At 37.2% G+C, this 27,312-nt stretch overlaps 1 protein-coding gene across 1 annotated transcript in view; it reads right to left on the bottom strand.

Moving 5' to 3' along the window:
- CDH26 (cadherin 26) overlaps positions 1–27,312 on the bottom strand; it is a 58,964-nt gene extending 31,652 nt beyond the window's left edge. Inside the window, 8 exon segments of the mRNA XM_020981498.2 lie at positions 2–187; positions 1,432–1,560; positions 2,930–3,096; positions 3,541–3,688; positions 12,262–12,420; positions 13,652–13,756; positions 14,075–14,137; positions 27,059–27,312. Of these exon segments, the coding sequence (XP_020837157.2) occupies positions 2–187; positions 1,432–1,560; positions 2,930–3,096; positions 3,541–3,688; positions 12,262–12,420; positions 13,652–13,756; positions 14,075–14,137; positions 27,059–27,088 (987 nt within the window). The 5' untranslated portion in view covers positions 27,089–27,312.

Genomic DNA, 27,312 nt, shown 5'->3' with positions numbered 1-27,312 from the left:
CCTTGATGACATTTAGAATTCCTTCGTTGGTCCCAGGATCTGTTACAATGTTGAAGTGTTCTTCTTCATTACCATGAAGTATTTTGTATTTTACTCTCCAGGAAGGTGTGAATAGAGAATCACGATCTTGCACTAGGAGCCTTACCACATCCTGTTGTATTTGGCCCTCAGAAATCTGTATTTTATACTGAAAGAAGCAATCATCCCTTCAGTGCCATTGACACCAAGAAAACTTCTATCATTTTCTTTTTTTTTTTTTTATCCAGCTTAGCTAACTCAAAAGCCTGGGCACATCTCTTTATTGAATTGTCTAAAGAATTTGAAACCCTAATTATTTTATAGAAGAATAACCAATGATAATAAGACATGCTCTCTGCCTGCTACTTGGACTATAGAAGCAGAATATTTTTTTTAAATTCTCTTCAACCCACTATTTTTGCAATATTCCAGAATATCCCTTTAAATTTTTTTTTATTAATGTGCTGCAATGTAAGGACTATGCTATTCTATAAAAATACTGGCAATTTCCTAAAAGACTAAAGGAGAGGAACTTAGAATAATGGAAAATATATTAGGGAGTCAGAACACATATGCCATGTGACTTTGGGTAAATCATGTGCCTCATTAAGTATCAGTTTCTTTATCTGTAAATTGGGAAAATTTTCCTTGTACTACCTACCTTATAGGGTTTTTGGTACCATATAAATGCGAGTCATAATGACTACACTATCAAAGTTGGTGATATCAATGATAATGCACCACAGTTTGCTGAAAACAATTTTATGTTACAAATAAGCCATGAAATAACTGGTTATTCAATAATCTTAGCAACATTTTGGTGCCTTTAAACTAAAGCCACAAAAGAGCAGACTCCTTTTTCTGGGTTTATTTGTCAAGCAAAGATCTTTACAAAGTCAGGCAAAAGTAAAACAGGCTCAAAAATAGTACCTTTCCCTATCATAATCAAGTTTGTTTTAAGTTTGTTTTTTTTTAAATCATTTCACTTTGAATTGGAAAAGAAAATGGAAAATAAAATTGTTTTTAAAATACTTAAGTATTTTGGGAAATATTTTCTTTTAATCCTGTGCAAAAAATTGGAAATAGAGACTAAATGTTTGTTATTCTCTTAATTCAATCTAAAAGTAAGTCATACACTCATGTTGGTCAAGAATAATGGTTCCCAATCTTTTTTTCACTTGTGACATGCTATCATTTTGGCTATTATTTCCTGACATCTAAATCACATTTCTTCACTAACCCCCTCCCCATAATATTATGATATTAAATTAAAACCAGTCTGATTTTGCAAATTTTGTGACATCTCCCACCCCATCAAGACAGCTGGAGACACCCTGGGGTGCTGCAAACTGGAGACCAGATCTCATTGGTCTTTATGATGATTAAAAAACAAAAGTTAGCTGTTGGACTTACATCTCCCTTAGTAAATGTAGGCATGTGGTTGTTTCCATCTTCAATTGCTATGTTAACAGTAGCAGTGGATGACAATGGTGGTGCTCCATGGTCATTTGCTCTAATTAGTAATTTGAACAATTGGGCAGCCTGTGAATGGGGGAAAAAGTTAGCTTCCCCAACATATGGCAAGAAAACAAAATTAGCTGGCTTTGTCGCTTAACTTTTATTTCCAGTCATTTTATAATATCCCTCCAATGTTTCACAGTGACATGGATATGAGATCTTGTAGGCTATGCCAGCATAAAGCAAGCTCTGGCAGGTTCTATCAAACTGGAGAAGTTATTGGGCTATTTCCAAAAACAGACTCTGATTCTAATGTCCAAGTACCAGCCTAGCCAGGTTCAGAGAGCTTTGACAACCTTTGGCTGACAAGTAATGAAATTTATTGAGGGCCACTGTAATTCATGAATAAAGTTTACTTAAGTATAGAAAGGTTGTGATTTTCATGGGTTGGACAAGCATCCATTCCAATGAAACCCTAGAACTTTTGAATTTTTGTAGGATTGTAGGATTCAGCAGCAGAAAAGACCTTAGAGATCACTTTTCTAGCTCTCTCATTTTAAAGATGAGAAAATTGAAACTCAGAGAAAAGTAATTTTCCTAGAGTCATATAAATAGTAGATAAGCAAAGCCAACATTAAAACCCAGATTCAATGATAATTTTTGCTTTTTCTTATATGTATGTATATATTTGTTTCTATATGTGTGTGTGTGTGTGTGTGTGTGTTTTAATCTCGGCTTTGTTTATCCACTATTTCTATGAGCAGCTAGGTGGCACAGTGGATAAAGTGACAGTCCTACAGTCAGGAAGACTCAGCTTCTTGAGTTCAAATCTGGCCTCAGACACTAGCTGTGTGACCCTGGGCAAGTCATTTAACCCTGTTTGCCTTACTTTCCTCACCTATAAAATGAGCTGGAGAAGGAAATGGCAAACTACTCTAATATCTTTGCCAAGAAAACCCCAAATGGGGTCATGAAGAGTCAGACATGACTGAAACAACTGAACAACAATAACAACAACAAAGGTCTTTTCTACTGCTGAATCCTATAATTCTACAAAAACATTTAGAAAGCTCTAGGGTTTCATTGGAGTGGATGCTTGCTTCTTCACCCATGAAGATCATAGTCCTTCCAACAGTGTGTGTGTGTGTGTATATGTATGTGTGTATGTAATCATGTAGTGTATGTCTGTACCAAATATACAGTGTAGGCCTAAGTAGCTTAAGAAAGACACCATTATAGTTATCTATATTTGAGTGTTAATTACCTACTAGATTATCAACCCTTTGAGGGCAAGATGCCTGATACAGTGCTCTGAATATAGCAGGCATTTAGTAAACACGTGATGAATGGAAAAAAAAAAAGATACACCTACACACTTAGAAGTCATGTATAATAATCACATGTAGGAGACAGAATTCAAGCTTTTAAAAATAATTAAAAAAACATTTATGACCTCATAATCTAAGCATCCTGAGACATGGATTTCTCCACTGCTGTGATTGATGTAAAACGCATTTCCTTTTATCAATGGCACTTGTGAAACAAGGGAATAGGAGACTTCAGAATTGGGAGTTTGTTCTTTATCCAAATCAACTGCCACTACCTGAAAGATAGGGTGATCTAGAAGGAAAGAAAATAAAAATCAGTTGCTACAATAGATTAAAATTCCATAGTGCAATTTGGCTGTCTTTTAATTAGGCTGTTAGCAGTCCATCAGAAGTTCTAAATGCTAATGAACTTATTTCCAGGTCATCTTACTATTGGTTTAAAATTTAGTTTAAGTGACAGAAAGAATCAGAATAGGAAACTTCAGGCCTACAATATTAAGAACCAAACAAGAAAATATATACCAGAAACCATTCAGTAGTACATCCCTTCTCTACTCTTCATCTATCCTGTTTCACTATACAAAGCAAAGAAACCTCCATAAAAGAAGTTAAGGAATGCTATCTCTGTTCTTACATGTAATTGGGAAAAGATAAAATATTAAGAATATAAAAATTACATTTCCACTGATTTCAAAAAAAGAATATGAATCTCACCCAACAGGTGGACATATCTCACCCAGATTGTGGTTATTTTTGACAGTGATGTCAAATTCTTCCTCAGCAAACTGTGGTGCATTATCATTGATATCACCAACTTTGATAGTGAAAAATAAAGATCTATCCACAATCTTCCGAGTTGAACTGTCAACAATATCAAAGCGTATCTGGAAAACAGCCACCAACATTAATGCCAAGACCAATTATTTCGGGGGGGGGAAGCATTATAATATTATCTTTTATAGTTTGTTATTCTTTTTTTAAATTTTACATCATTGTTATATTTCCTCCACTAGTATCTCAAATGAATCATCCTCATAAGTACCCCATAACCTCATGTACTTAGAACATATCCTGATTACAATTTAATTGATGCAGAGAAGATCCCATTAAAGTTCAATTTCAATATGCTTCTCCATGTTGTATAATTGACGCAAGCCCACAAAGACTTAAAAAAGCAAAGTACAATTTCTGGCAATGTCTAGTGAAAGACAATGCTTTAAATGGAGAGATTTGGGGCTCGCTCTCTCTGAGGCCAGCACATGGCCCATGAATATGGGTTTCGATTCTTTGCTTCAGCCTTTGTTTTTTTATTTTAGGCGAAGGATATTAGAGGCTCCAACTTTGTGAATTTCAAAAGATCAGAAAAATAAGCCACCTGAGGTCTAGCAGACAAATCTATGCTGACCTTTGCAGGCAGCTAAACATCAATGTCCCAAGAGGCAGGGAGTGATCTTGGGACCCAGCACAACAGTAGCACTCAACTGGCTACAGTGCCACATTTGAAAGTGAACTTGGTGGGACCAACGCTTTATAGAAATTGCATTAAATCTGAGCCCTTTCTTCCCAGAGACTGAAATGATATAGGAGGAAGGGTACCCTCAAGTTTTTGAGGGGGGGGTATTTGTATTTCTGTTCTTACTATATTTTTATATTTTAAGGTAAATATCTATTTTTAAAAGCTAAATGATATTAACCGGTTTAATGGAACTATGGCACTAATCACTGGTTCCTAACAATGGAGGAAAACATACCCCTAATGGGTTACCAATATGACAGCAGTAGAGAAGAGACACCTTAACCTCCATAACCCTGAAAGGATGATATAATCAGCCTGGTTCTGGGAACACTGAGCCCAGAAAGTACTTTCTATGCTTGAATGAAATAATTTATAAAATACTTCCTGTTTCACAATACTGTCTCTCCAAAGAGAGCTTTGCTGATGGAAGAACCACACCTACAATTAAGCTACTCTTTATAAATACACTTCAGGGAAATTGGGGTAGGAGGGAAATAAGCCATAACTGAATCAGAGTTGTTGGTAAGGTCTGGGGTAAAGTGAAAAAGTAAAGGGTTGAGAAAGAGAGACAGAGGTTTATGTTAACAAATCTCAGAGTAGAAAGAGAAAACCACCTGAAGTCATGAATAGGGGTAGGAGCCATAAACATGGAATCAGGAACAGTGGAGGAATCAGGATTCAGAGCTGAAAGGGTTTTTGGACATCACATAATCCAACCTTTTCTTTTTATAGATCAAGAAACTAAAAACCATATAGGTCACAGGATCATAACAATAATCTAATTCAATTCTCCCATTTTTCATGAAGAAACTAAGGTCTAAGAAAGCTTAGTAACTTGCCCAAGATCACACAGATAGGATGTGTCAGAACCAAGATTTTAACCCATGTTTTCTGACTCCAAATACAACTTTTTACTACATGCTGACTTTTACAACAGCCAGTGGTGGAGCCCAAACCCAGACCTGGGTCCTCTGACTCCTGGTCCAGTATTCTTTCCACTACAATACACTACCTCTTTACAAATCAAGCCCTGGTAGGTATTCCAAGGATTAAAAGAAATCCAGATTGTGGTCAATGCCCAATAATCCAGATATCATATAGAAGGTTTAGAACTAGAGAGTATCGTAAAGATCATCTAATCATGAATCTTGTCGGAAGTTATCTTAGAAGCCATCTAAGTCCAACCTGTATCTAACCAAGACTCTCTTTCTCAACATTATGAACAAGTGGCCATCCAACCTTTGTTTCACCAGAAGTGAAGGAGAACACATTACCTCCCATTTAATTTTTGGCTAGCTTTAAATGTTGAGAAGTTTATCTTTATTAAAGTTTAAATCAGTCTCTCTTCAGTTCCCACCCATTTATATCTAATTTTGCCCTCTGGAACTGAGCAAAAGTGTAATTCCTCTTCCACTTGACAAGCTGTTCAAATAACTGAAGAAAAATACAAAACCTCTCCTAAGTCTTTTTATTATCTCCAGGGTAAACATTCCTGTATCTTTCATCTGATCCTCCTATAACAGAATCATGGGGTCTTCAGTAGCACTGTGGCCCTTCTCCAGATGTTTCTCAACTGAGACTGGCTCTTTACCTACTATGCTATGCTGTTTCTCTTACAACTTCATATTTTATTATTTTCCCTAAAAACTGGGATAGCTACACTCTAAACCAGTAATTTCCCTCAGGATATATGCTGGGAAAATTTGTTGAACTTCCACCAGGGCCCTAAAAGTCAGAGCAGATGTAAGAACAATCACGTATATATTCTACATTTGGAAAGATTTCCTCTGTGTATGAATGTGTTTGCTATGGTTGAAAAATTTGTTTCCTTGGGGTAGCTAGGTGGCACAGTGGATAGAGCAAGGAGGACCTGAGTTCAAATCTGTCCTCAGACCAAACACTTTGCACTTACTAGCTGTGTGACTTGGGCAAGTCACTTAACCCCAATTGCCTTAAAAAAATTTTTTTAAAAGAAAAATTTGTTTCCTAGAAGATAGGTTTTGTATTTGAATAGAAATAGACATTATATATCTCTGTCTGCCCTTGCTTCTCAAATCTTTTGACAGTTTTCAAGTTTCTCTGGCTCTTTCTTAGGGGACTGAAGGAACCTGATGCTAAACCAGAAGATCCCATACTCTCATTCTCTTACCCCTCAAAAGTCATCAAGGGTAGAATGTTTTCTTTACTCTTGTGACTGCTCCAGACCTTACCACCAACGATGCCGTAGATTGTTTAAAAACTATCCTAACCATGTAGGAGTCTAAACCGAAACATTCAACTTTCTTGTGAGCCTCTCCCCAGTGAGTTATTATTTTTAATGTAGCACTTACTGTTGATGCTATTTATCCAGCTGTTATCTTCTGAAAGCAAAGGGTCTTTTATTACAGTGTAGAAAGGGGCCCAAGAGACACTTAATATTAAATGGAAATGGTATGGCACAGATGACTTTGAACACGTGGATTTGTACTTTTGACACTTCCTACATGTGTGACTTTGGGCAAGTTACAACCTCCCTGGGACTCAGTTTCCTCATCTGTAAAATGAGCAATTTGGACTAATGGCTTCTGGGGTCCCTTCTAGCTTTAGATCTGTGATCCTATAATTATAATAGCTGGTTTTAGATAGCACATTGAGATTTGCAAAGCATTTTACATAGATCTGTCATTTAAGCCTCAAAACAACCTTGAGAAGTATGATACTAAAGACATTCTTACCCCCATTCTACTGATGAGGAAACTGAGGCTTAGGACATGTAAATGACCAGTATATAGTCACTTAACTCAAATATCACAGACAGGATTTGCTATCTCAGATGGGTTAAATGAAAACAAAATCCCTAAAAAGCTTTTATTGAACATATACTCTATGCAAGGTATTGTCATGCTAGCTCTTCCCTGAACATGACATTCCATTTTCCACTCTGACCATTTTCAATGGCCTGACTGCAAATAGATCAAGCACAACGTCCACTATACCTCATTGCCTCTAACCCAACCCCCTTATTTTACAGAAGTGGAAATTAAGGTTCAGACAGGTGAGATGAGTTGCACAAGAGTGGGTCAAGGGAAGAGCCAGGACTAAAACCAGGGTCTTCTGACACCTAGGCCAGAATTTTTCTATTGCAGGACACTACTCCCCTTGACTATCCCATGCATCTTAATCTCCTTAACTCTACTATAACTATAGTTATATAACTACATAAATATATATATATATATATATATATATATATATATAAACCATAAGTTATATAACTATATAACTATAACTTAACTCTACTATAACCTCACTGACAGCCAGGCCTATGTCATATTCTGTGTCTTATACAGATCTGTATTTCTCCTTTGCATCCATACAATTTAATTAAATAAACATTTATTAAGCACCTACTATGTCTAAGGCATTGGGCTTACAAAGGCAAAAACAAACCAATCCCTGACCTTAAGGAACTGATGTTACAAAGGGAGAAAGCATGTACACAGACAATTTAGATACAAGATAATTTTACATTAGATACAGGATAAGCAGAGCAGGGAGAAAGTAGTGACTACTGGGAAAATCAAGGAAATTATGGTAAGTGAGCTGAGGCTTAAAAGGTGAAAGATATCCTAAAAAGCAGAGATAAGAAGGAAATGTACTCTGTATATGGAGGACTATGGATAATCACAGAATAGAAAATGGAATGTCAACTCTTATGTTGCAAATATCCCTCTTATTATTATTGTTATCTGGGAGTCACCTTCATGGCCACTTAGAGTTTCTTCATGTTTTACCAAGTGTTTTGTCTGGAAAGGATCATAAGATGAAAGATTCAGAGCTGGAAGGGACCTTAGATGTGGAGTCCAACTCCATTTTGAAGATAAGGAAACTGAGGTGCAGAGTTGTTGTCCAGGGTCTCACAGCTAGTAAGTGTCTAAGAATAGAATGGGAGGATACAGTGCCTTTACAGAAAAATATTTTTGTCTTTATAAGGGTTTTAGGAGAATTTCTGCACATTTGGACATAATAGAGCCAGATCCTACCAATGCATAAAAAGGATATTTCCCACTTTGGAAAACGACACTAACTCTTTAGGGACATGGAAGTAAGACATGGGAAATTATTATTCTGGAACATTAAGTTATATGGTTGGGTTCTGGAAAGGTTAATACCCTTTCAAAGTTGACAATTTACTTCTAACTCAAAGAAGAATCATGCCCTGGGCTCTGTAAAAACCTGAAAGGTAAGGTGCTATTCCATAGAAATGCAAAATAAAAACCAACTTGATCCTTATTTGTTGAATTTACAAAAGGCAAACTCTCTCAGAGCTCTCCAGAATTGCATCAATGCAGTTTACAGATATTTCAATAGTGACTCATTTGTTAATACAACCTAAAGTCAACAAACACATTCACACTTTGCAAAGGCAAACTTAGAAACCTTCAAACTTCCTGGTCAACTTGGGACACTTGCCACTGTAACTAGGATACATACATATGAAATTTTAAAAAGAAAATGAAGAATAGACTAACATAAATCACTAGAAAAAAAAAGACCATCATAGAACAGCCCTTCAAATATGAGGCTATGAATTATTCAAGAATTATTTAATTCCCTTATCCAACCATAATCTATTAGCTTTCCACCTCTTCCTCTGCCTTCCTTACCTAACCCAACTCTTCCACTGCACTGTGATCTCCAATCCTCTGACCCCTCAATTCTCTTCTAGGCCATTTCCCTGGCACTAGTCATTTTCTCTTCTTTTCTCCATCATGACTCCTTGGAGAATCAATTCAACTCTACACTGTCCCCTTTTCTTGAGTCCCTAATCACCCTGATCATTTCTGCTGAACGTACCCTGCCAAATCTCAACCTTAGATCACTCCTTGTATCCACTGTTTTTGCTTCTACACATGCTGCTGAACAAAGGTATACAACTATTCTGACTAGGTCCACTACAAATTTATGTTATACAACCTTACCTGGGCTCTCATTGTTGTCAACTTATTCTTATATACCTAGGCTCTTCTAAATCTTTTCACGCCTCCTCAAACCTTCTACAGCTCTCCCCCTCCCACCTTCTCAGCTGAGAATCCTTCTTCATATTTTACAGAAAAAACCTGAGACCAATGGCTACAAAATTCCCTTTCTTCCCTCTTTCTCATCTCATGTCACCCATATGCTTTCTGTTACTATCTCCTCCTTTGCTCTTGTTTCACATAATGACCTGGCCTTACTCCTCACCAAGGCTAACCCCTCAAGCAATCCCATTCTGTCCCATCTCCTCCAATAGATTGCTCCTCTGTCATCTCCATTCTATCACTTATTTTCATTCTTTTTTGGTCTATTGACCACACCCTGGTTGCTTACAAGCATGCCTATATCTCCTTATAAACTCTTGCTTGATCCTTCCATCCCTGCTATTACCCTGTAGTTCTTCTACCCTTTATAACTAAACTCCTTGGAAAGGTGATCTACAAGAAGTGCTTCTACTTTCTTTCCTATCATTCTCTTCTTAACCCCTTACAATCTGGCTTCTAACCTTGTCATTCCACTGAAACTGGTCTCTCTGAAGCTACCTCTTAAGAGTCAACTCCAAGGACCTTTTCTCAATCCTTATTCTCCTTGAGCTTTCTGTGGCCTTTGACACTATTGATCACCTCCTTTCTCTAGGCTTTCGGGATCTCCCTCTCTCCTGGTTCTCCTCTTACCGTCTGACCACTCCTTCCAAGTATCCTTTGCTAGGCGCTCACCCAGGTCACCTCTGCTAACCATAAGTGTCCCACGGGGTTCTGTCCTGAGCCCTTTTCTCTTCTCCCTCTATACCACTTCACTTGGTGATCTCATCAGTTCTCATGGGCTTAATCATCATCTCTATGCTGAGGATTCTCAAATCTACCTATCCTGCTCCAGCCTCTGTTGAATTCCAATCTTACTTACAGTCTTACGATGCTTATTGACTTGCAGACATTTCAAACTGGATGTTTAGTAGACATCTTAAACTCAATATATCCAAACCACTAGAACTCACTACCTTTCCCTCTAAACCCGCCCCATCTCCTACCTTCCATATGATTGCAGAGGGCAATAGCACGTTCCCGCCTCTCAGGCTCCTACCCTAAGTGTCAGTCTCAACTCCTCACTGTCTCTCACTGCCCCTCACCCCTACCCCCATCCACTCTATAACCAAGGCTTGTGAATTTCACCTTTACAATATCTTTGCAACACACTCCTCTGTCTCCTCTGGCACTGCCACCACTCTAGTCTAACAGGCCCTCATCACCTCATACCTTGCCTACTCCAAGAGCCTGCTGGAGGGTCTGCCTGCCTCAAGTCTCTTCCCGCTCCAATCCACCCTCCATTCAACTATTAAAGTGATTTTCCTAAGGTACAGGTTTGACCACATCACCTCCCACCTCTAATAAACTCCAGTAGCTTCATCTCACCTCTAGGATCAAATAGAAGATACTCTGGCATTCAAAGCCCTTTATAACCTAAACCCATCCTACCTCCAGTCTTCTTATACCTTACTCCAGACCATATACTCTGATCCAATGTCGCTGGCCTCCCAGCTGTCTCATGAACAAGATACTCCATACATCTGCTCTCGGCATATTCTAATTAATTAGTTAATTAATTAGGTTTTTGTTTTCAACATTCATTTCCACAAGATTTTGATCCAAATTTTCTCCCCATCTTGCCCGTCTCCCACCCCAAGATGATGTGCATTCTGGATACCCTTTCCCCTAATCTGCCCTCCCTTCTATCACCTCCCCTTCTCTTATCCCTTTCATCTTCTATTTTCCTGTAGACCAGGATAGATTTCTATACCCCCGTGCCTGTATATCTTATTTCCCAGTTGCATGTAAAAACAAATTTTAACATTTGTTTTTAAAACTTTGGGTTCCAAATTCTCTCCCTCCTTCCCCACCCATCCTCATTGAGATGGCAAGCAATTCAATACATGTTATACATGCATTGCAAAACACTTCCATAGAAGTCATGTTGTGAAAAACTAACTATATTTCCCTTCATCCTATCCCACCCCCTGTTTATTCTATTCTCTCTTTTGACCCTGTCCCACCTCAGAAGTGTTTGCTACTGATTACCCCCTCCACCAATATGCCCTCCCTTCTATCATCCCCCCCTTTCTTATCCCCTTCCCCTCATTTTCCTGTAGGGTAAAATAGATTTCCATACCCAATTGAGTGTGTATGTTATTCCCTCCTTAAACCAAATTTGATGAGAACAAGATTCACTCATTCTCTCTCACTTTCCCCACCTTCTCCTCCACTGCAAAAGCTTTTTCTTGTCTGTTTTATGTGAGAAAATTTACCCCATTCTACTTCTCTTCTTCTCCTTCTCCCAGTATAATCCTCACCCCTAAATTTTATTTTTTAGATATCACCCCTTCATCTTCAACTCACCCTGTGCCTGTGCCCTCTATCTATCTATCTATCTATCCATATTTTTTCCCTCCAACTACCATAATATCCCTTGGCATATTCTCTGGCTGCCTCCCTATTCCTGGAATGCTCTCCTTCCTCTGCTCCAACTACTGACCTCCCTGGCTTCTGTTAAGTCCTAACTAAAATTCCACTTCTACAGGAAGCCTTTCCCAACCCCTCTTAATTCTCATGCCTTCCCTCTCTTATTTACTTCCTATTCATCCTGTTCAGAACTTGTTTGTATAGATTTGTTTGTACATTGTCTCCTCCATTAGTTTATAAGCTTTTTTTCAGGGCAGGGACTCTCTTTTGGCTCTTTTTTGTTTCCCCAGTACTTAGATCAGCGCCTGACACATAGTAGGTGCTTAATTAGTGTTTACTAACTGACTGATATGCCTCAGCTCTGAATTTTTAGTATATTAAACTTTTTTTTCTTTATTGTTTCACTATGCTACTCCAAATACTTTGGAGAGGGGAGAAGAAAGAAGATTAGAAGGGTAAAATTTATAGGTACCACAAAAGATTGTATTTCCTCTCGATCAATCGGATAGTGAACATAGACTTTTCCATTACGGTTATCTTCTATAGAAAACAGACCAATTGGATGCTCATCGACACCAGGCCCACTGACTGTATATATTAAGGATTCATCATAGTTCAGTTTATTGAATAGCTGTAAGTAAAAACACAGAAACAATGTTTTTTTTTTAAAAAATCATTCTTCAGATAAAATGTTCCCAATCACTGAAGCAGGCTATTTCCTCTCCCTCATGTTCTGTAAGCAGTTTTCAAGTCTTGGTGAATCTACTACTGCCAAAATGCTTATTCTATCAGCCCCCTTATTTCCATTCATACTTTTTCATAAACCCTTATCACTTCTCACCTGGGCTATTGAAATAATCAGACCTAAATAAAAGACAATTTTTCTCCCTACTTCCATTATGTCCTGTTTCCAAACCATCCTCCACACAGCTACCAAATTGATAACTCTAAAACACAGAGCTGACCAGAATATTCCCCTACTCAAAAATCTTCAGTGGCTCCCTAGTGCTTCTAATATAGAATAAAGAAACAAACATACAAAAAAAAAAAACTTCAGCCCTAAAGCCCTCCACAATCTGTTTCTCACTTACCTTTCTAGTCTTAATTCCCATTACTCCCCTTCATTTCCTCTCTGTCCCAGTCAAATTGGCAAATGAGCCATTCCCAGGACACAACATTCCCTCACTTTCCTTTATCCCTTTTCACAAGCCGTCTTCCATGTAAGGAAAGCACTCCCTCCTCACTTTTGTCTCTACTCTAGAATTCTTACTTTCCTTCATAGCACAGACTATAAAACCTTTCACGATGTCCCCTTGTGGTTGGTGCTCTGTAAATTACTTTGTATATATGTTGCATTTACTTATCTGGATACCTGTTGTTACAGGGGAGTACTGAAGCCAAACTGAACTGGTTTGGAGAGTGGAGTGTTAAATTTTTCAGTGTGAGCATTTATACTTCAGAAATTGGCAAATACTAAAAAGCAGGATTTGATTTACTATTTTGTGGATTGTCTAGATTTAAGAAAGTGTTAAGAATGCTGATTGAACATGAAAGTGTTTTTGCAGAGAAGGTTGTTAAACATTTGCCACACACCCCTGATGTTGTATCCACACAGCACAGAATGTAAGCTCCTCAAGGAAAGGAATAGTTTCGTTTTGTTTTTTCAATCTTTGAATCCTGGTATCTAACAGTGCTTTACACATGGTAGGTACTTTAAAATTTTTGTGGCATTAAATTGGAAGATGTATACATTTTTGATTAAGGAATTACTATTGTGAATCCTTTCAGGATTTTTATCTGTTTCCAGTTGCTAGATTTTTAAATGGCTAGGAGGGATAAAAGCAGATGGACATGTGGCTTACCTCTCCAACAAGCTTGGGGAATGGTCCTGGGTCTTCCTCTTTGAGCTCCAAGGTAGTGATAACCCAACTTCTTTTAAAACGCCATAAAGGCTGACGATCTTCTCCCTGGAAAGTGTGTTAAACCAAACATATTGCAATCAAGCAATGGAAAGAAAATTGCTGTAATAATACTTTGAGGTGGCATTATATGATATGTTTATGAGTCTCACAAATTGACCATAGCCTCGCTGAGATGAAATGCCCTTTCCCTTAAATCCCTGGCAGCTCAATGTGACTTCACAAATGTAAGCATTTTGAATCTATTTTTCACTTTGTTTTCCTGAAAACCAAAACAAGTCAGGGTACTGCAAATCTCTAGATTTTCAAACAAGCTTATCAGAAAAACAACTCTGTATCTTGCATATTATTAAGCATAATACCTACCCTCATCTTTGTCTGATTGGGAAATTCATCTTTTGCTGACTGGAGACAAATGGTTACAGCAACCTTGGAAACAAAAACTAAGTTAGTAGGCAATACAGTTATTGAAATGTTCCCTGACAGGTGCTAGCTGCCTAAAACATGCTCTTCATATGTTAAAAAAAAAAAAAGAGGGGGTGGGGAGGATATTAGAAACTCTGATCATATGGAAAACCCAAAATAAATTTAGATAATATGCAAAAAATATACTTTGTATATTCAGCTGTCCAAAAATGTTAATTTGTTTAATTTACTAACTCTTGGCAATATCATGCTGCAGAGAATAGGGCACTAGACTGTGATGGAAAAGATATAGGTTTGGGTCCTCGTTGTCTTGGACATTACAATTTGTTGTTATTGAGTCATTTCCAGTCATATCTAACTCTACGTGATCCCATTTGGCAGTTTTCTTGGCAGAGATACTGAAGTGATTTGCCATTTCCTTCTCCACCTCATTTTGCAGCTGAGGAACTGAAATAAACAGGGTTAAGTAACTTGCCCAGGGTCACACAGTTAGTAAGTGTGTGAGACTACATTTGAACTCAGGAGTCTTCCTGACTCCAGGCCCAGCATTTGATCCACTGCAGCGCCACCTAGCTGCCTGTAGCTGTTTGATTTTAAGTAAATCATTCAATCTCTCTGATCTGATTCCTCATCTGTAAAATAGGGACAATTATGCTTGCTTTGCCTCAGACTTTGAAGTGAGGAAGTGCTTTGCAGGCTTTAAAATTGCTATAGAAATGTGAGCTATGGTTAAATAAGGGCTAAACAAATATAAATTCACTGATGGCAGAGACTGCCTCTAACTAAAAGTATTAGAGTCTATTTGTTAATGTCATAACTGATAACAAATTTTCCCAACTATATGCTCTATGTCTGTCCTTTTTTCCTAAATTAGAGAAAATTTCAAATGCCTTGAGTGGGATTTTAAAGTCTCAAGTATCAGCAAATTCACATAATTACTCCCTTTTTAATTAATGCTAGTAATTCTGAATTAAGAGCCAAACCAAGGTTTTAATTTTTTTTTAACACACTTCTTTTTTTTTTTGGTGAGGCAATCAGGGTTAAGTGATTTGGCCAGGGTCACACAGCTAGCAAGTGTCAAGTATCTGAGGCAGGATTTGAACTCAAGTCCTCCTGACTCTAAGACCAGAGCTCTATCCACTGCACCACCTAGCTGCCCCTTAAACACACTTCTTATAAAAAAAAACAAATATAAATTCAACTTTGGTGAGATTGATAAGAAATAGTAATAATATCAGTTTCTTTTTCTAGGCCTCATTTTCCTTTTTGATTAAAAAAAAAAGTAGGGAATATTATACGAATTTATCTCCAAGGTCCTTTCTGGTTTTGACGTTCCTATGTAGAATAAATTAATTATTAAAATGCATTGATTAAGAACTCACTTTGTGCCAACCACTGTGTTAAGGGCAAAAAGCAAAAGATGAATATTCCCTGCTCTTGAGGAGTTCACACTCTAACTAGGGAAGATTGCACATATAAGAAAGCAGATAGAAAGACTCAGAAGTCCTAAAACTGCAGCAGTAGAAGAAGAGGGAAGTGGGTTAGGGGTGGGGCAGAAGAGGGTGACTTCATAGTGAGAGATCCTTAGGTTGTTTAAGTAGTTAAACTGACAGTACTGGGAGACTGCAATCCATAGAGGCAGGGAAAATGGCAAGCCTGGAGAAAGCACTGGTAGAACAGATGGGAAGCTTTTCATAATGTCTTCCATTTCATCGGAAGGAACAGAATTGTTAATGTTAACCAATAATTAAAACTCCATGTGATATGGGTAATAACTTGATTTATTACAAGAGAAAGGCACATGCATGTGGCAACTCCTTATACTAAGGATTTCAGGGAGGGGGATAAAAGAAGGAGAGCTAATAGAAAGGAGGGCAGATTAGGGAGGCAGTGCCAGTAGCAAAGCATTTTGATGACAGACAGGATAAAAGGAGAGAGAGAAGGATAAATGGGGGGAAATAGGATGGAGGGAAATACACAGTTAGTAATCATAACTGTGAAAAAAATCTTATAGCAAGTTTCTCTGATAAAGGTCTCATTTCTCAAACATATAGAGAATGGAGCCAAATTTATAAGAATATAAGTCATTCCCCAACTGATAAATAAATGGTCAAAGAATATGAACAGACAGAATGTGGAAAAGTTGAGACATTGATGCACTGTTGGTGAAGTTTGTGAACTGATCCAACCATTCTGGAGAACAATTTGGAACTATGCCAAAAGGGCTATAAAACTGTGCATACCCTTTGACCCAGCAATAGCACTACTAGATCTGTATCCCAAAGAGATTTAAAAAGGGGAAAGGAAAGAACTTACGTGTACAAAAATATGTATAGCAGCTCTTTTTGTGGTAGCAAAAATTGGAAATTGAGGGCATACTTATCAATAGGGGAATGGCTGAACAAGTTGTGGTATATGATTGTGATGGAATACTATTGTACTATAAGAAATGATGAGCAGGATGCTTTCAGAGAAACCTGGGAAGACTTATATGAACTGATGCAAAGTGAAGTAAACAGAACCAGGAGAACATCATACACAGTATGATGATACTAAAATATTGAAAGTTACTACAAAAAGCCACAAAATCAAATTGATTTCACCCACTACAAATTCATGGTATAGAACTTCAAGTGGTTCCTTCCTGCTCATGACTATCCATTAGATCTACTTGTATAAACTCTAATTCCCCACAATGATCATTCCAAGATATTTCTTCTCCCCTTCCACCACCAACTAGAACCCTCTTGAAATTAGAGCAGGTCAACTAGCTTCCCCTTTCACTGAAAAGATGTCAACCATATTCCATGAATTGCCTCATCTTCTCCTCTAAACTTCTCAGCATCATCACCTTCTCTCACCTCTTTCCCACAGTAACAGATGAGATAGTTATATTCCTCACCAAGTCTAATCTCTCTTTACCCAAGCTCTTGATCCCATTTCCTCTTGCTTCCTCCAGGACTTGGCTAGAGTTGTAGCATCTTTCATCTTTATCTTTTTCCTAAATCCTTGCCAGCTTCTTCTCAGAAATATATGAATTCCTAATAAAGGCATACCTTGTTTTATTCTTTATTATTTAAGCAAGTCTATTGGTGCCATTTTTCCAACAGCATGTGTTCACATCATATCTCTTCGTCACATTTTGATAATTCTTGCAATATATCAAGTGTTTTCATTATTATTGTTGTTGTATGTTATGGTGATCTGTGATCAGTGATCAATTACTATTGTAATTGTTTTGGTGTGCCATGAACCGTGCTCATATAAGATGATGAACTTAATCGATTAATGCTGTGTATATTCTGATTGCCCCACTGAAGGGCTATTCCCCGTCTCCTTTTCCTTAGGCTTCCCTATTTATTCCCTAAGACATACCAATATTGAAAGTAGGCCAATGAATAAGCTTATAATGGTCTCTAAGTGCTCAAGTGAAGGGAAGATTCAACTGATGTGACAAACTTATATTAAGAAACTGTCTTATATTAAGAAATTGCCACAGCCACCCCAACCTTCATCAACTACCACCCTGATCAGTCAGCAGTCATTAACATCAAAGCAAGACCTTCCATCAGGAAAAAGATTACGACTTGCTGAAGGCTCAGATGATAATTAGCATTTTTAACCATAAAGTATTTTTAATTAAAGTATGTGCACTGGAATTTTGAGCTATAGTACTGTTGCACATTTAATAGACTACAGTAAAGTAGAAACATAATTTTTATATGCATTAAGTAACCAAAAAATTTGTGTGACTTGCTTTATTGCAATATTTGCTTTATTGTGGCAATCTGGAACTGAACCCAACAGTATCTCTGAGGTATACCTGTACATAAAAAAGCTTCCTATCCACCTATTATCATATTTTTATCCTACTCATAAATATTCTTACAAAGTTGTTTATATGAAATATTTAACACCTAAAATATATAGGGAACTGTTAAAAATGCAGAAGGGTAATTTCCAGGACATGAAAGATATATACTGAAAGGATAATAACAGACAATCTCTAAAAAAAAGGAAATGATCACTTGAAAAAGGCTTGAGCTCATTGGCAATTAAAAAGATAGAAATAAAACATCTTTGTGGTACATCATTAAGTTGGGGAAAAAAAGAAATTTCAATGTTGTAGCAGTTACAGACAAACAAGTACATTCATTACTGGCAGAACTGAAAACCTATAGAATGTATTTTGGAGAATAGTCTAACAAAATAGTAAAAGTTACAAAAAAAAATCATAGCCTTTGACCCAACAATCTCATTGTTGGAATTATACTTTAAAAGTATTACCAAAATCAAAAAGAAAGAAAAAATGAAAGACCTATATGCTCAAGTATTTTCATAGCATCCATATTAAATATTGTTCTAAAAACAAAGCAAAACAAAACTGGAAGCAATATAAATGTCCAGCAAAAGGATAATGTAGTAGAATATCATAATTTAATTATGACTGGTATGTATGACGAATACAAAAAAATATGGAAAGACATTTATGAAATAACACAAAAAGGGAAATAGTAGAATGAGAATTGGACACAAAAACTATAATAAAAAAGAAAGAAGAGGAAATGAACAGGAATGGTCAAAGGATCTTCATGGATGAAAAGTGATGATATTTTATGTGTTTATTTAGATCAGTTAATAAGTACTTATTGAGCAAATTTAATTAGCTGGATTTTTATTATTAAGTTTTTAACAGGTAATTTAATTAAAAATTATTTGTATCTGATGCTGCTATCTTTATTCTATACACTTTTAATAACTTCTCCATTAGGTTTCCTCCCTTACCATGATACTAAAATTATTCTCTTTAATAATATTAATGACCCACAATCAGCAAATTCAATGGCCCTTTGATTCAAATTTCATTTCTCTTAATTCTCCTGGAATTTATGAATGTTAGCATTTTTGGCCAAAATATGATAAGTTCATGGAATATTTAACTACCCCTCCCATATGATACTCTTTCTTCCTTTGGCTTCAGAGATACCACATTCTCCTGGTCCTTCTTTTATTTCTTTTGTTGACTTCTTATTCTCTTCCAAGCTTTTTTTTCAGTGCATGTCCTCCAAGTTTTTGTTCTTGACTCTCTTTTCTCTATATATTCTCCCTTGGCAACTCATTCACTCAAAGAGCTAGAACTGGAAGGCCATCTTCTCCAACACAGCTTCATTTTACACATGAGGTAACTGAGGCCCAGCAAAGTTAAGTGAAGTGCCCAAGCTAAAATGGCTTCAATCAACACCTCTATGCTGATACCCCTCCCCCAAAATTTGTCTCCTATTGTCGCTAACACTTGCAGACTATCAGCTGGATAAAGTGGTTTTCCTGGAATAAATTAAATGTACAGCTTTACTTTCATCAGACTTCACAAATCACTTTGCCCTTTACCTTTTTAGCATATTTATTATGTAATATAACTACATAATAGTGTCTTATTGGTGTCTTACCACCCATTTAAATATTAAGTTCTATCAGGAATGGAACATGTCTTACAGGGCTGAACACTCAGTACTAGCTTAACACAGGTTTCTTGAATTGTACCACAAGATACAATTAGAAGCTCCTTAAGCAGCATATACAGTACACAGAGAATTTAAAAAAAAAAAGATTCAGTCTGGCAAAAGTTCATACTTTTCTATAAAACTGGATTAAATATTCTGCTATTTTGGTATTTTGTTTCTTTCTCTTTCATGGAAGCCTTAAATAATAACTTGCAGCACCTAGTCATTATGATTCAAGGAGCCTAGAAATTCAGTTACAATTGCCAAAATAATCTGCCAAGTGCTTTTATTATATTCTCTGACAAACTGTAGGCAGTTTGTTTAAAAAAAGAAAAAGGATGCCATTCAATAGATTTCTCTAACAGTTTTGATTAAGCTGGAAAAGGCTGTCCAAAACCCATTTTCTCCAGGTACCATCTCTATCCTACAATAGCAGTGCAAATATTACTATAGAAGTTTGTCCTTTCCACTGTTCTTTGTCAGACTCTGCCATTTTCTAGTCATTCAACTAATATAATTTTAATCTATTCAATTTTTTAAAGAAAACAAATTTGAAAAATGAAAAAATTCCGATGACATCTAATTTCTACCTAATTGATATTTCTTTCTAGAAATTAAAAAAAAATAGTAAAAATGTCCTCATTCAGAATTTTATTTCAGTTGGAAAATGGGGGCCAGAGGCTTTTTAAAGGAACCTCAGAATGTCATTGCTGGAGAACTTTTAAAATATTTTATAAAGAACAAAAGAGAAAAAAAATCAAAGAATCTCAAAGTTATAAAAAACCTCAGCAGTCAACTGGTCCAATCTGTACCTAAACAAGAATCTGCCTGGACTCTGACCAGCACATAGTCATCTAATCTTTGCTTTAAAATCTTTACTGGGGGAGAACTCATTATTCCATAGGCAGCCCATTCTGCTTTTGAAGAGCACTAATTGCAAGGAAGATTTTCCTTGCATCAAACCTAAATGTATTGCTTTGTGATTTTTATCCAGTGCTGCCCTCTGGGACTAAGCAGAAAAAGAAAATCTCTTCAAATACTTAAGAGATCTCTATACGTTTTCGAGTTTATCTTCTCTCCTTTAACCTAAACGTCTCCACTTCCTTCAACTAATCCCAATATGGTATAAACCCAAGACCCTTCACGATCCTCTGGAACTTTCTGGCTTATCAGTCAATGACCACAAGATTTTTACTCCCTTAATCCTAGAAATTACACGTCTCTTAACATAGCATTACAATTATCTTTCTTGACTGATATATAACATGGTTGACTCATATTAAGCTCATAGTCCATTAAAAATTCCCCATCTTTTATCAGACAACTGCTGTCTAATTGTGCCTTTTCTATCTTATATTTGCAAAACTTGTTTTCTAAAACCAAATGTAAGATTTTACATTTATGTCTATTAAATTTATCATATTCGAAATAGTCGCAAGTTCTAGCCTTTTTGAATCCAAGATCCTTTAGCTTTGTGCCTTCTGCAAACTTGATTACCATTTCATTAGCGCCTTTTGGTAAGTCATTGATAAAACTATTAAATGCAAAAAGCCAAGCACAAATCCTTTGGGTACTTCCCTAGAGACCTCTTTCCAAATTGACATTGAACCATTAGTGATTATTTTTGGGGGGTCCAGTTAGTTCAGAGTACACATATTTGGTCTGTCATCTAGCCCACATTTTTTCATCTTTTCTACAAGAGTAACATGAGAGGCTTTGTTGTACAATTTGCTAAACCTAGTTCAAGTATATCTAAAACACTCCCCTACCAGTTTAATAACCTTATTAAAATAAGTTTAGTCTCATATGACCTGTTCTTAATGATGATATGCTGGCTTTTTGTGATCACTACTTTTTCTCTATGCTCAAAAACCATCTCCTTACTGTGGCATCCTAGAATTTGGCCAGAAATCAAAATCAGACTAACACGTGAATAATTTACATTGTTGAATCTCTTCCCTTTTATTAAAAATTGGGACCTTTACCCTTCTCCAATCTTGTGGTACCTATCCCATTTTATAAGATTTTTCAAAGAATACTGACTGTATCAGAAATCACACCTACCAGTTCTTTCAGTAGAAAAGACATGATATAAGAACAGTTGGGTTAGAATACTGTCTCAGACGCTTATTAGTTGTATGACCTTGAAGAGGTCATTTAATATTTCTGTGCCTCAGTTTCTTCATCTTTAAAATGGGATAACAGCACATACCTCATAGAATTATTGTGATCAAATGAGAGAATGGTGAGGTTAGTGCTTCACAAACCTTGAAGTCCTATATAAATGTTAGTTTATCATTATTACTATAGGAGGTAGCTTATCTGGGCATGAGGAGATGAACTTAGCAAGGGCAGTCAAGTGCTGTCCTCCTTATCTTGGATGTCAATTCACTATTAACCATTTTCTTATCCTTTCAAATCCACAGATGATTCTCCTTGTTAGAGAAAACAGATGCAAAACTAGAGAGCTGAACAGCGGTCTTCTTTCTGTCACTAGTTATCATTAATTAATTGAGAATTTATTAAATATCCACTATAGGTGAGACAGTGCTAGGTGCTGGGGATATAAAGACAAAACAAATCAGTTCCTACCTTCAAGGAGCTTACATTCCATTCAGGGAGACAATCATGTACATCTATAGGCACATTAAAATAAATACAGAATAGATATAAAGTAAAGGAGAGAGTACATTGGCAGCTGTGGAGGGTCAGGAAAAGTTAGTAAAAAGATGGTGCTTAAGTTGAGCCTTGAAGGAAACCAGGGATTCTAAGGCTAAAGTGAAATGAGACAGCAATTCAGGCATGAAGGACAGTAGATGCAAAGGCAAAGATGTGGGAGATTAAGTGTTGTGTATGAAAAACAGGAAGGCCAGTTTGACTGAATCGTAGAGTACCTGAAGGAAAATGATATATAATAAGGATGGAAAGGTATGTTCAGACCAGGTTATGCAGAGTTTTGAATACCTAACAGAAGAGATGATATTTTATTATATTGGTGATGGAAGTGATGGCTAGACCTGCCTTTTAAGAAAATCATTTTGTCAGCTGTGTGGAGGATGGATCAGAGTGGGAAGAGGCTTGAGACAGGGAGAAAAAATGGGAAGCTATTGCAATAGTTCAGGTGAAAGTGACAAGGGACAGAATTAGGATGTTAGCTATGTGAGTAGAGAAAAAGGGACAGATTGAGAGATGATGTAGAGGTAGACAACAAGACTTGGCAACTAACTGTATTTGTAGGATAAGATTGGGAAGTCAAGGATGAATGGAGGTTTCAGACCTGGGTGACTAGAAGCAAGCTACAATGCCCTCAAAAGAAATGGAAAAGTTTTCTGTTTTGGATATGTTGGATTTGAGAGGTTTATAGGATAACCTGGAATGTCTAATAGGCAGAATAGGTCATAGGGAGCTAGGGATCATGAGAGAGACTAGGCTTGGTTATATAGATCTGATATTCATCAGCATAAATATGATAATCAAATCCATGGGAGTTGATGAAGATACCAAGTATAGGCTGCAGAGGGCCCAGGTTCAATTCAATACAATACAGCATGGTAACAAGTCTTTGATATACATCTTGGGATGTCAGCAAAACCTTTCTTTCATTCTTATTGGTTTAACAGATAGTGGCCTCAGTATCCTGTAGCAAGATGTTGGAGAGCAGAAAAATAAGGAGAAAAGGAAGGAAAATGACAGCAATATAAATAGAGCTTTTAAAAAGGGAAAAAAAGATGAGGCAACTCCTGAACAAGGAGGAGTTAAATGCTTTGAATAGGAAGAAACTGCTTGTCCTCCAAAGAACGACATAGTAAGAAAATAAAAAATGACACTGTAGACTTTTCAGCTGCTCAAATGGGACACACAATTTTGACACCAGGAACCAAAAAAAAAAAAAAGACAGAGTAGCAGAGGTACTATTTGTGAAAGGTTAGAGACACAGCAAGCTGTAGTGGAAATAACATTGGATTTCTAGCCAGAGGACCTGGATTTCAAACTCAGTTCTGTCACTTAAAACCTGTGTAATTTTGGGAATGGCTCTTGCCATATGGCCCCCATATGTAAGATAAAAAGATTGGACTAGCTGTTCTCTAAAGTCTCTTTCTGTTCCCAAACCTATGATCCTAGGAAAAGAGTAAGCAAAGTCATAAGTGGGAAACCTAGCACCTAGAGCAAATGCGGTTACATAGGCAATAATGGTGGTGGCAACATAGAAGATGGTCTGAGTCAGGATTCATTTGCACCAGGAATGGATGCAGGTCATCTCCCAGAGAGTCCATCCACTGTCCATGTGGTAGTGAGGGCCCTAGAGTGGGGACAAGTGGGCCCTAGAGCCCTAGAGAGGTATACTACCATAAGGGCTGTTATAGACTGGTAAGGAACTCATGGTGAGGTACAGAAGGAAGCAACCCTTCTTCAACCTTGGTTCCCTTAGGGCCCTAGCTTGCTGCTAGTTAAGGTTCTGAATGAAGGGGAGGAAAGGAAGTAATTTTAATTTATTTAAGTATTAAGCATTTTTTAGATTTAATTACTTCAATGTGATTTCAACAAATATCTGATTATTTTTAATCAAATTCTGCTTGTTTTGGTCTTCCATAATTCATATGTAACTATTTTCATATAACAGTCAATTCAGTAAATGGAACAGAAAAAACTGAAAACCTCTAAGCTTTCTTCAGACTCAACTCCAACTTACTCCCTGAAAGGGAGAGTTGAATGTTTGAACAATTACATAACCTCACCCCTGCAAGAAATGAGTGCCCTGTGGTGGGATCATGGGATTTTAATGTAAGGAGAGATCTTAAAGATAATCTAATCCAATCTGGTTAATTTACAGATGAGGAAACTGAGGTCTAGAGAGAGAAAAAGCCTTGCCCAAGACACACAGGTAGTAATAATACAATATTGGCAAGAAGGAATATTTTGAGCAAAGAGGCGAACTGACTTCAAAGATTTGTAAATATTCTCCCGTCCTAAGTCCTTTTGGAGCTCTTTTATACTTTAGTGCTTGGGGAATTGTTGAATAGACATCCAATTGTCATATCAGATTTTTATTTTCCTTTCCTTCAGAATATAGCCCACAGCATAATCCTATCTGTGTATCTATTAGCTATCAACAGGATTCTACTATACAAGTTTTAAAAATAAAATCATTTGTCTGATTAAGGGGCAGTGTGGGTAGAAATCTGGCCTTGGAGTCAGGAAGACCTGGGTTAAAGCCTTGTCTTCAACATATAATGGCTGTCAATTCATATAACCTTTCAGTGACCCCAGTGGCTAAAATTGGCTGAGCTGATAATAACTTTCTTTTGTAGAAGAAGTTCACTGTTTGAGAGTTCTCTAAACCAATTTAATCACAGATCTTCCCTTTTGGTTTATTTTATTATTTTTTTGTAAGTGGTCATCTTTCTCTAAAGTCTTCTTCCAATGCCTCATCATGGCATAGTATTGACCCTGGACTCTCACCACCTGGCAAGCTCTGATAGTTCTTAAGAAATTGGAAAGCTCAAATACAGTCCCAGAGATGGATTATATGTCTACAAAAACAGCCTGGTAAAGTTCTGGGAACTTCAATCCCCCCAAAATTGGCTACTAGGTGATTTTTTGGGGGGAGTAGTACTGCAACTCGTGAAGACTTCCACCAAAGCATAATGTGAATGGGTGCAAATAGCACCCATGTTGATGAAACTGTGGAACTTTACAAAAAGGAAGTAAGGAAGTTCTTTTGATGGGGCTGATCTGGGTCACAAATGTATCCCAAACTCCTGGCTACTAAGATCAAACAAGACATCTCTTCCCAGAAATAAAGGTTGCATTTCATGCAGCAAAACATGGACAGCAAAACATGGACTTTTTTTTTAAAGGAGAAACTAGTTGAGTGGAAAATGATATTCAGAAGCCTGTTTCCTCTCCAGAAAACCACTTCTTCATAGTCATAGCTCATACTTACATAGTGTTTTAAGCTTTACAAAGCATTTTCCTCCCAACTCTGTAAAGTTGATAGCTAACAACCAAAGGGCATTATCTGACTATTTTGCAAAGTTAAGTGTTAAACACAGATTTTGCAATCCTAATCTAAGCAGATGTAAAACATGAATTCTTTATGATCCAACACCCTTATTGTGAGATGTAATCAATAAGGTGCTGGCCTCAGAGCCAGCAAGTCTGCCTCAGACAAACACTGGTTGTGTGACCCAGGACAAATCACTTACCCTCTCAATGCTCTATGCCATTCTCTTTAACTGCAGACTGAAGAAAAGGTATTGACCTACATTGATAGAAGAAGTTTTCACATTCAGGGGTTATCTACATAAAATAAATCACAGATCCAGCTCCTTGACCTTGTGTAAACTGCATCAGTTCACACAAGGTTTCCTAAGTTTTTCTGAAACTGTCCCTTTCCTAATTTCTTTATTCACTTTCATTTCCAGAGTCATACAATGACTATTTTGATACAGACATATGCAATAATATAATTTCATTCTGAAATTTTAGTTGGATAAAACCCAAGAATTGCAGTTTTTTTTAAATCAGAAATAATTTCAATAAGATAATAAATACAATCACAATTTATTCACAATTATGAAATGTGTTAACTAGATACAATATGCTTCTTTTCCTCCAAAGAAAAATACTCTTTCAGTATTGTTTTGCTACATACATCCTCCCAATATTTCCCTTTATAGATGACTCACAATTTTCTAGCATATTTTAATCTCCCAATAGCTGGTCTCCTTAGTTTAGATTCCACAAAGGTCATGCCCCACCCACAGAGGTGGGTACCTTCTGCCAGACCTTTCAGCTTCCTTTTGGATATTGTCGTCCTGATTAGATTATAAACTCCTTGAGGCCAGGGACTGCCTTTTTTTTTTCTTATTTGTATTCCCAGCAATTAGAATATTACCTCGAACATGGTAGGAACTTAATAAATGCTTATAGCCATTAACTATAAATATTGATGCAAAATTTTTAAATAAAATATTAGCTAAAAGACTACAGCAACCTGCTGCACAGGCTGCATGAGAACCTTTCCAAGGCTCTATTACCTAAGAGAAAATTGGTCAATATAAGCATTGTGTTGCCTCTATATAAGGTGCTCTTTCCGGCAGATGCCTAGGTAAATCCAGTCATCGTCTAAAGAGAAATCCAGCCCTGGGTTGTGGTCTCAGCTCCTACACGTGCTTACTGTGTGATCTTAAGCAAGTCACTCCCCCTCCTCGAGCCTCCGTTTTCACTTCTTTAAACAGGTGAAATGGGCCAAGAGATCTTTAGGATCTCTCCAAGTTTTAACCTTCATTAGTTCTCTGATTAAGGAAAACATTCTGATCTCCTTTAGCGCTGCCAGGGCTTGGCCGTGTTCCGGCTTGTACAAATCTGAGTCTTACTCCTCCCCCCAGTTTCTGAACTCTGGGCTCCAGCCCAGACTCACCAGCATCAGGAAGACCTGAAGACTCCACATGCCTTGAGGGGACGGAGAGCAGCCGCCAAGAGATCTCCGAGGATGGAAGATGGTACTGCGTACCTAGTAAAGCTGGATCAGCCTTACCTTCTGCTCTCTCTTAAACTGCTTCCTCCGCCCTCCTCTGCCTCTTGTCTTACACCCGGTGCTCCCTCATCCGTGATGGGTGCAGCCCTATTGATTGCTCGATTCCTGTCTAAGCTCCTCTCTTCACTGCAGCTCTT

Source organism: Phascolarctos cinereus, unplaced genomic scaffold (genome assembly GCF_003287225.1).
Source record: "Phascolarctos cinereus isolate Bilbo 61053 unplaced genomic scaffold, phaCin_HiC Scaffold_2;HRSCAF=192, whole genome shotgun sequence".
NCBI lineage: Eukaryota > Metazoa > Chordata > Mammalia > Diprotodontia > Phascolarctidae > Phascolarctos > Phascolarctos cinereus.
The sequence above is the reverse complement of the archived record's forward strand: the minus strand, read 5'-3'. Positions and strand labels throughout refer to the sequence as shown.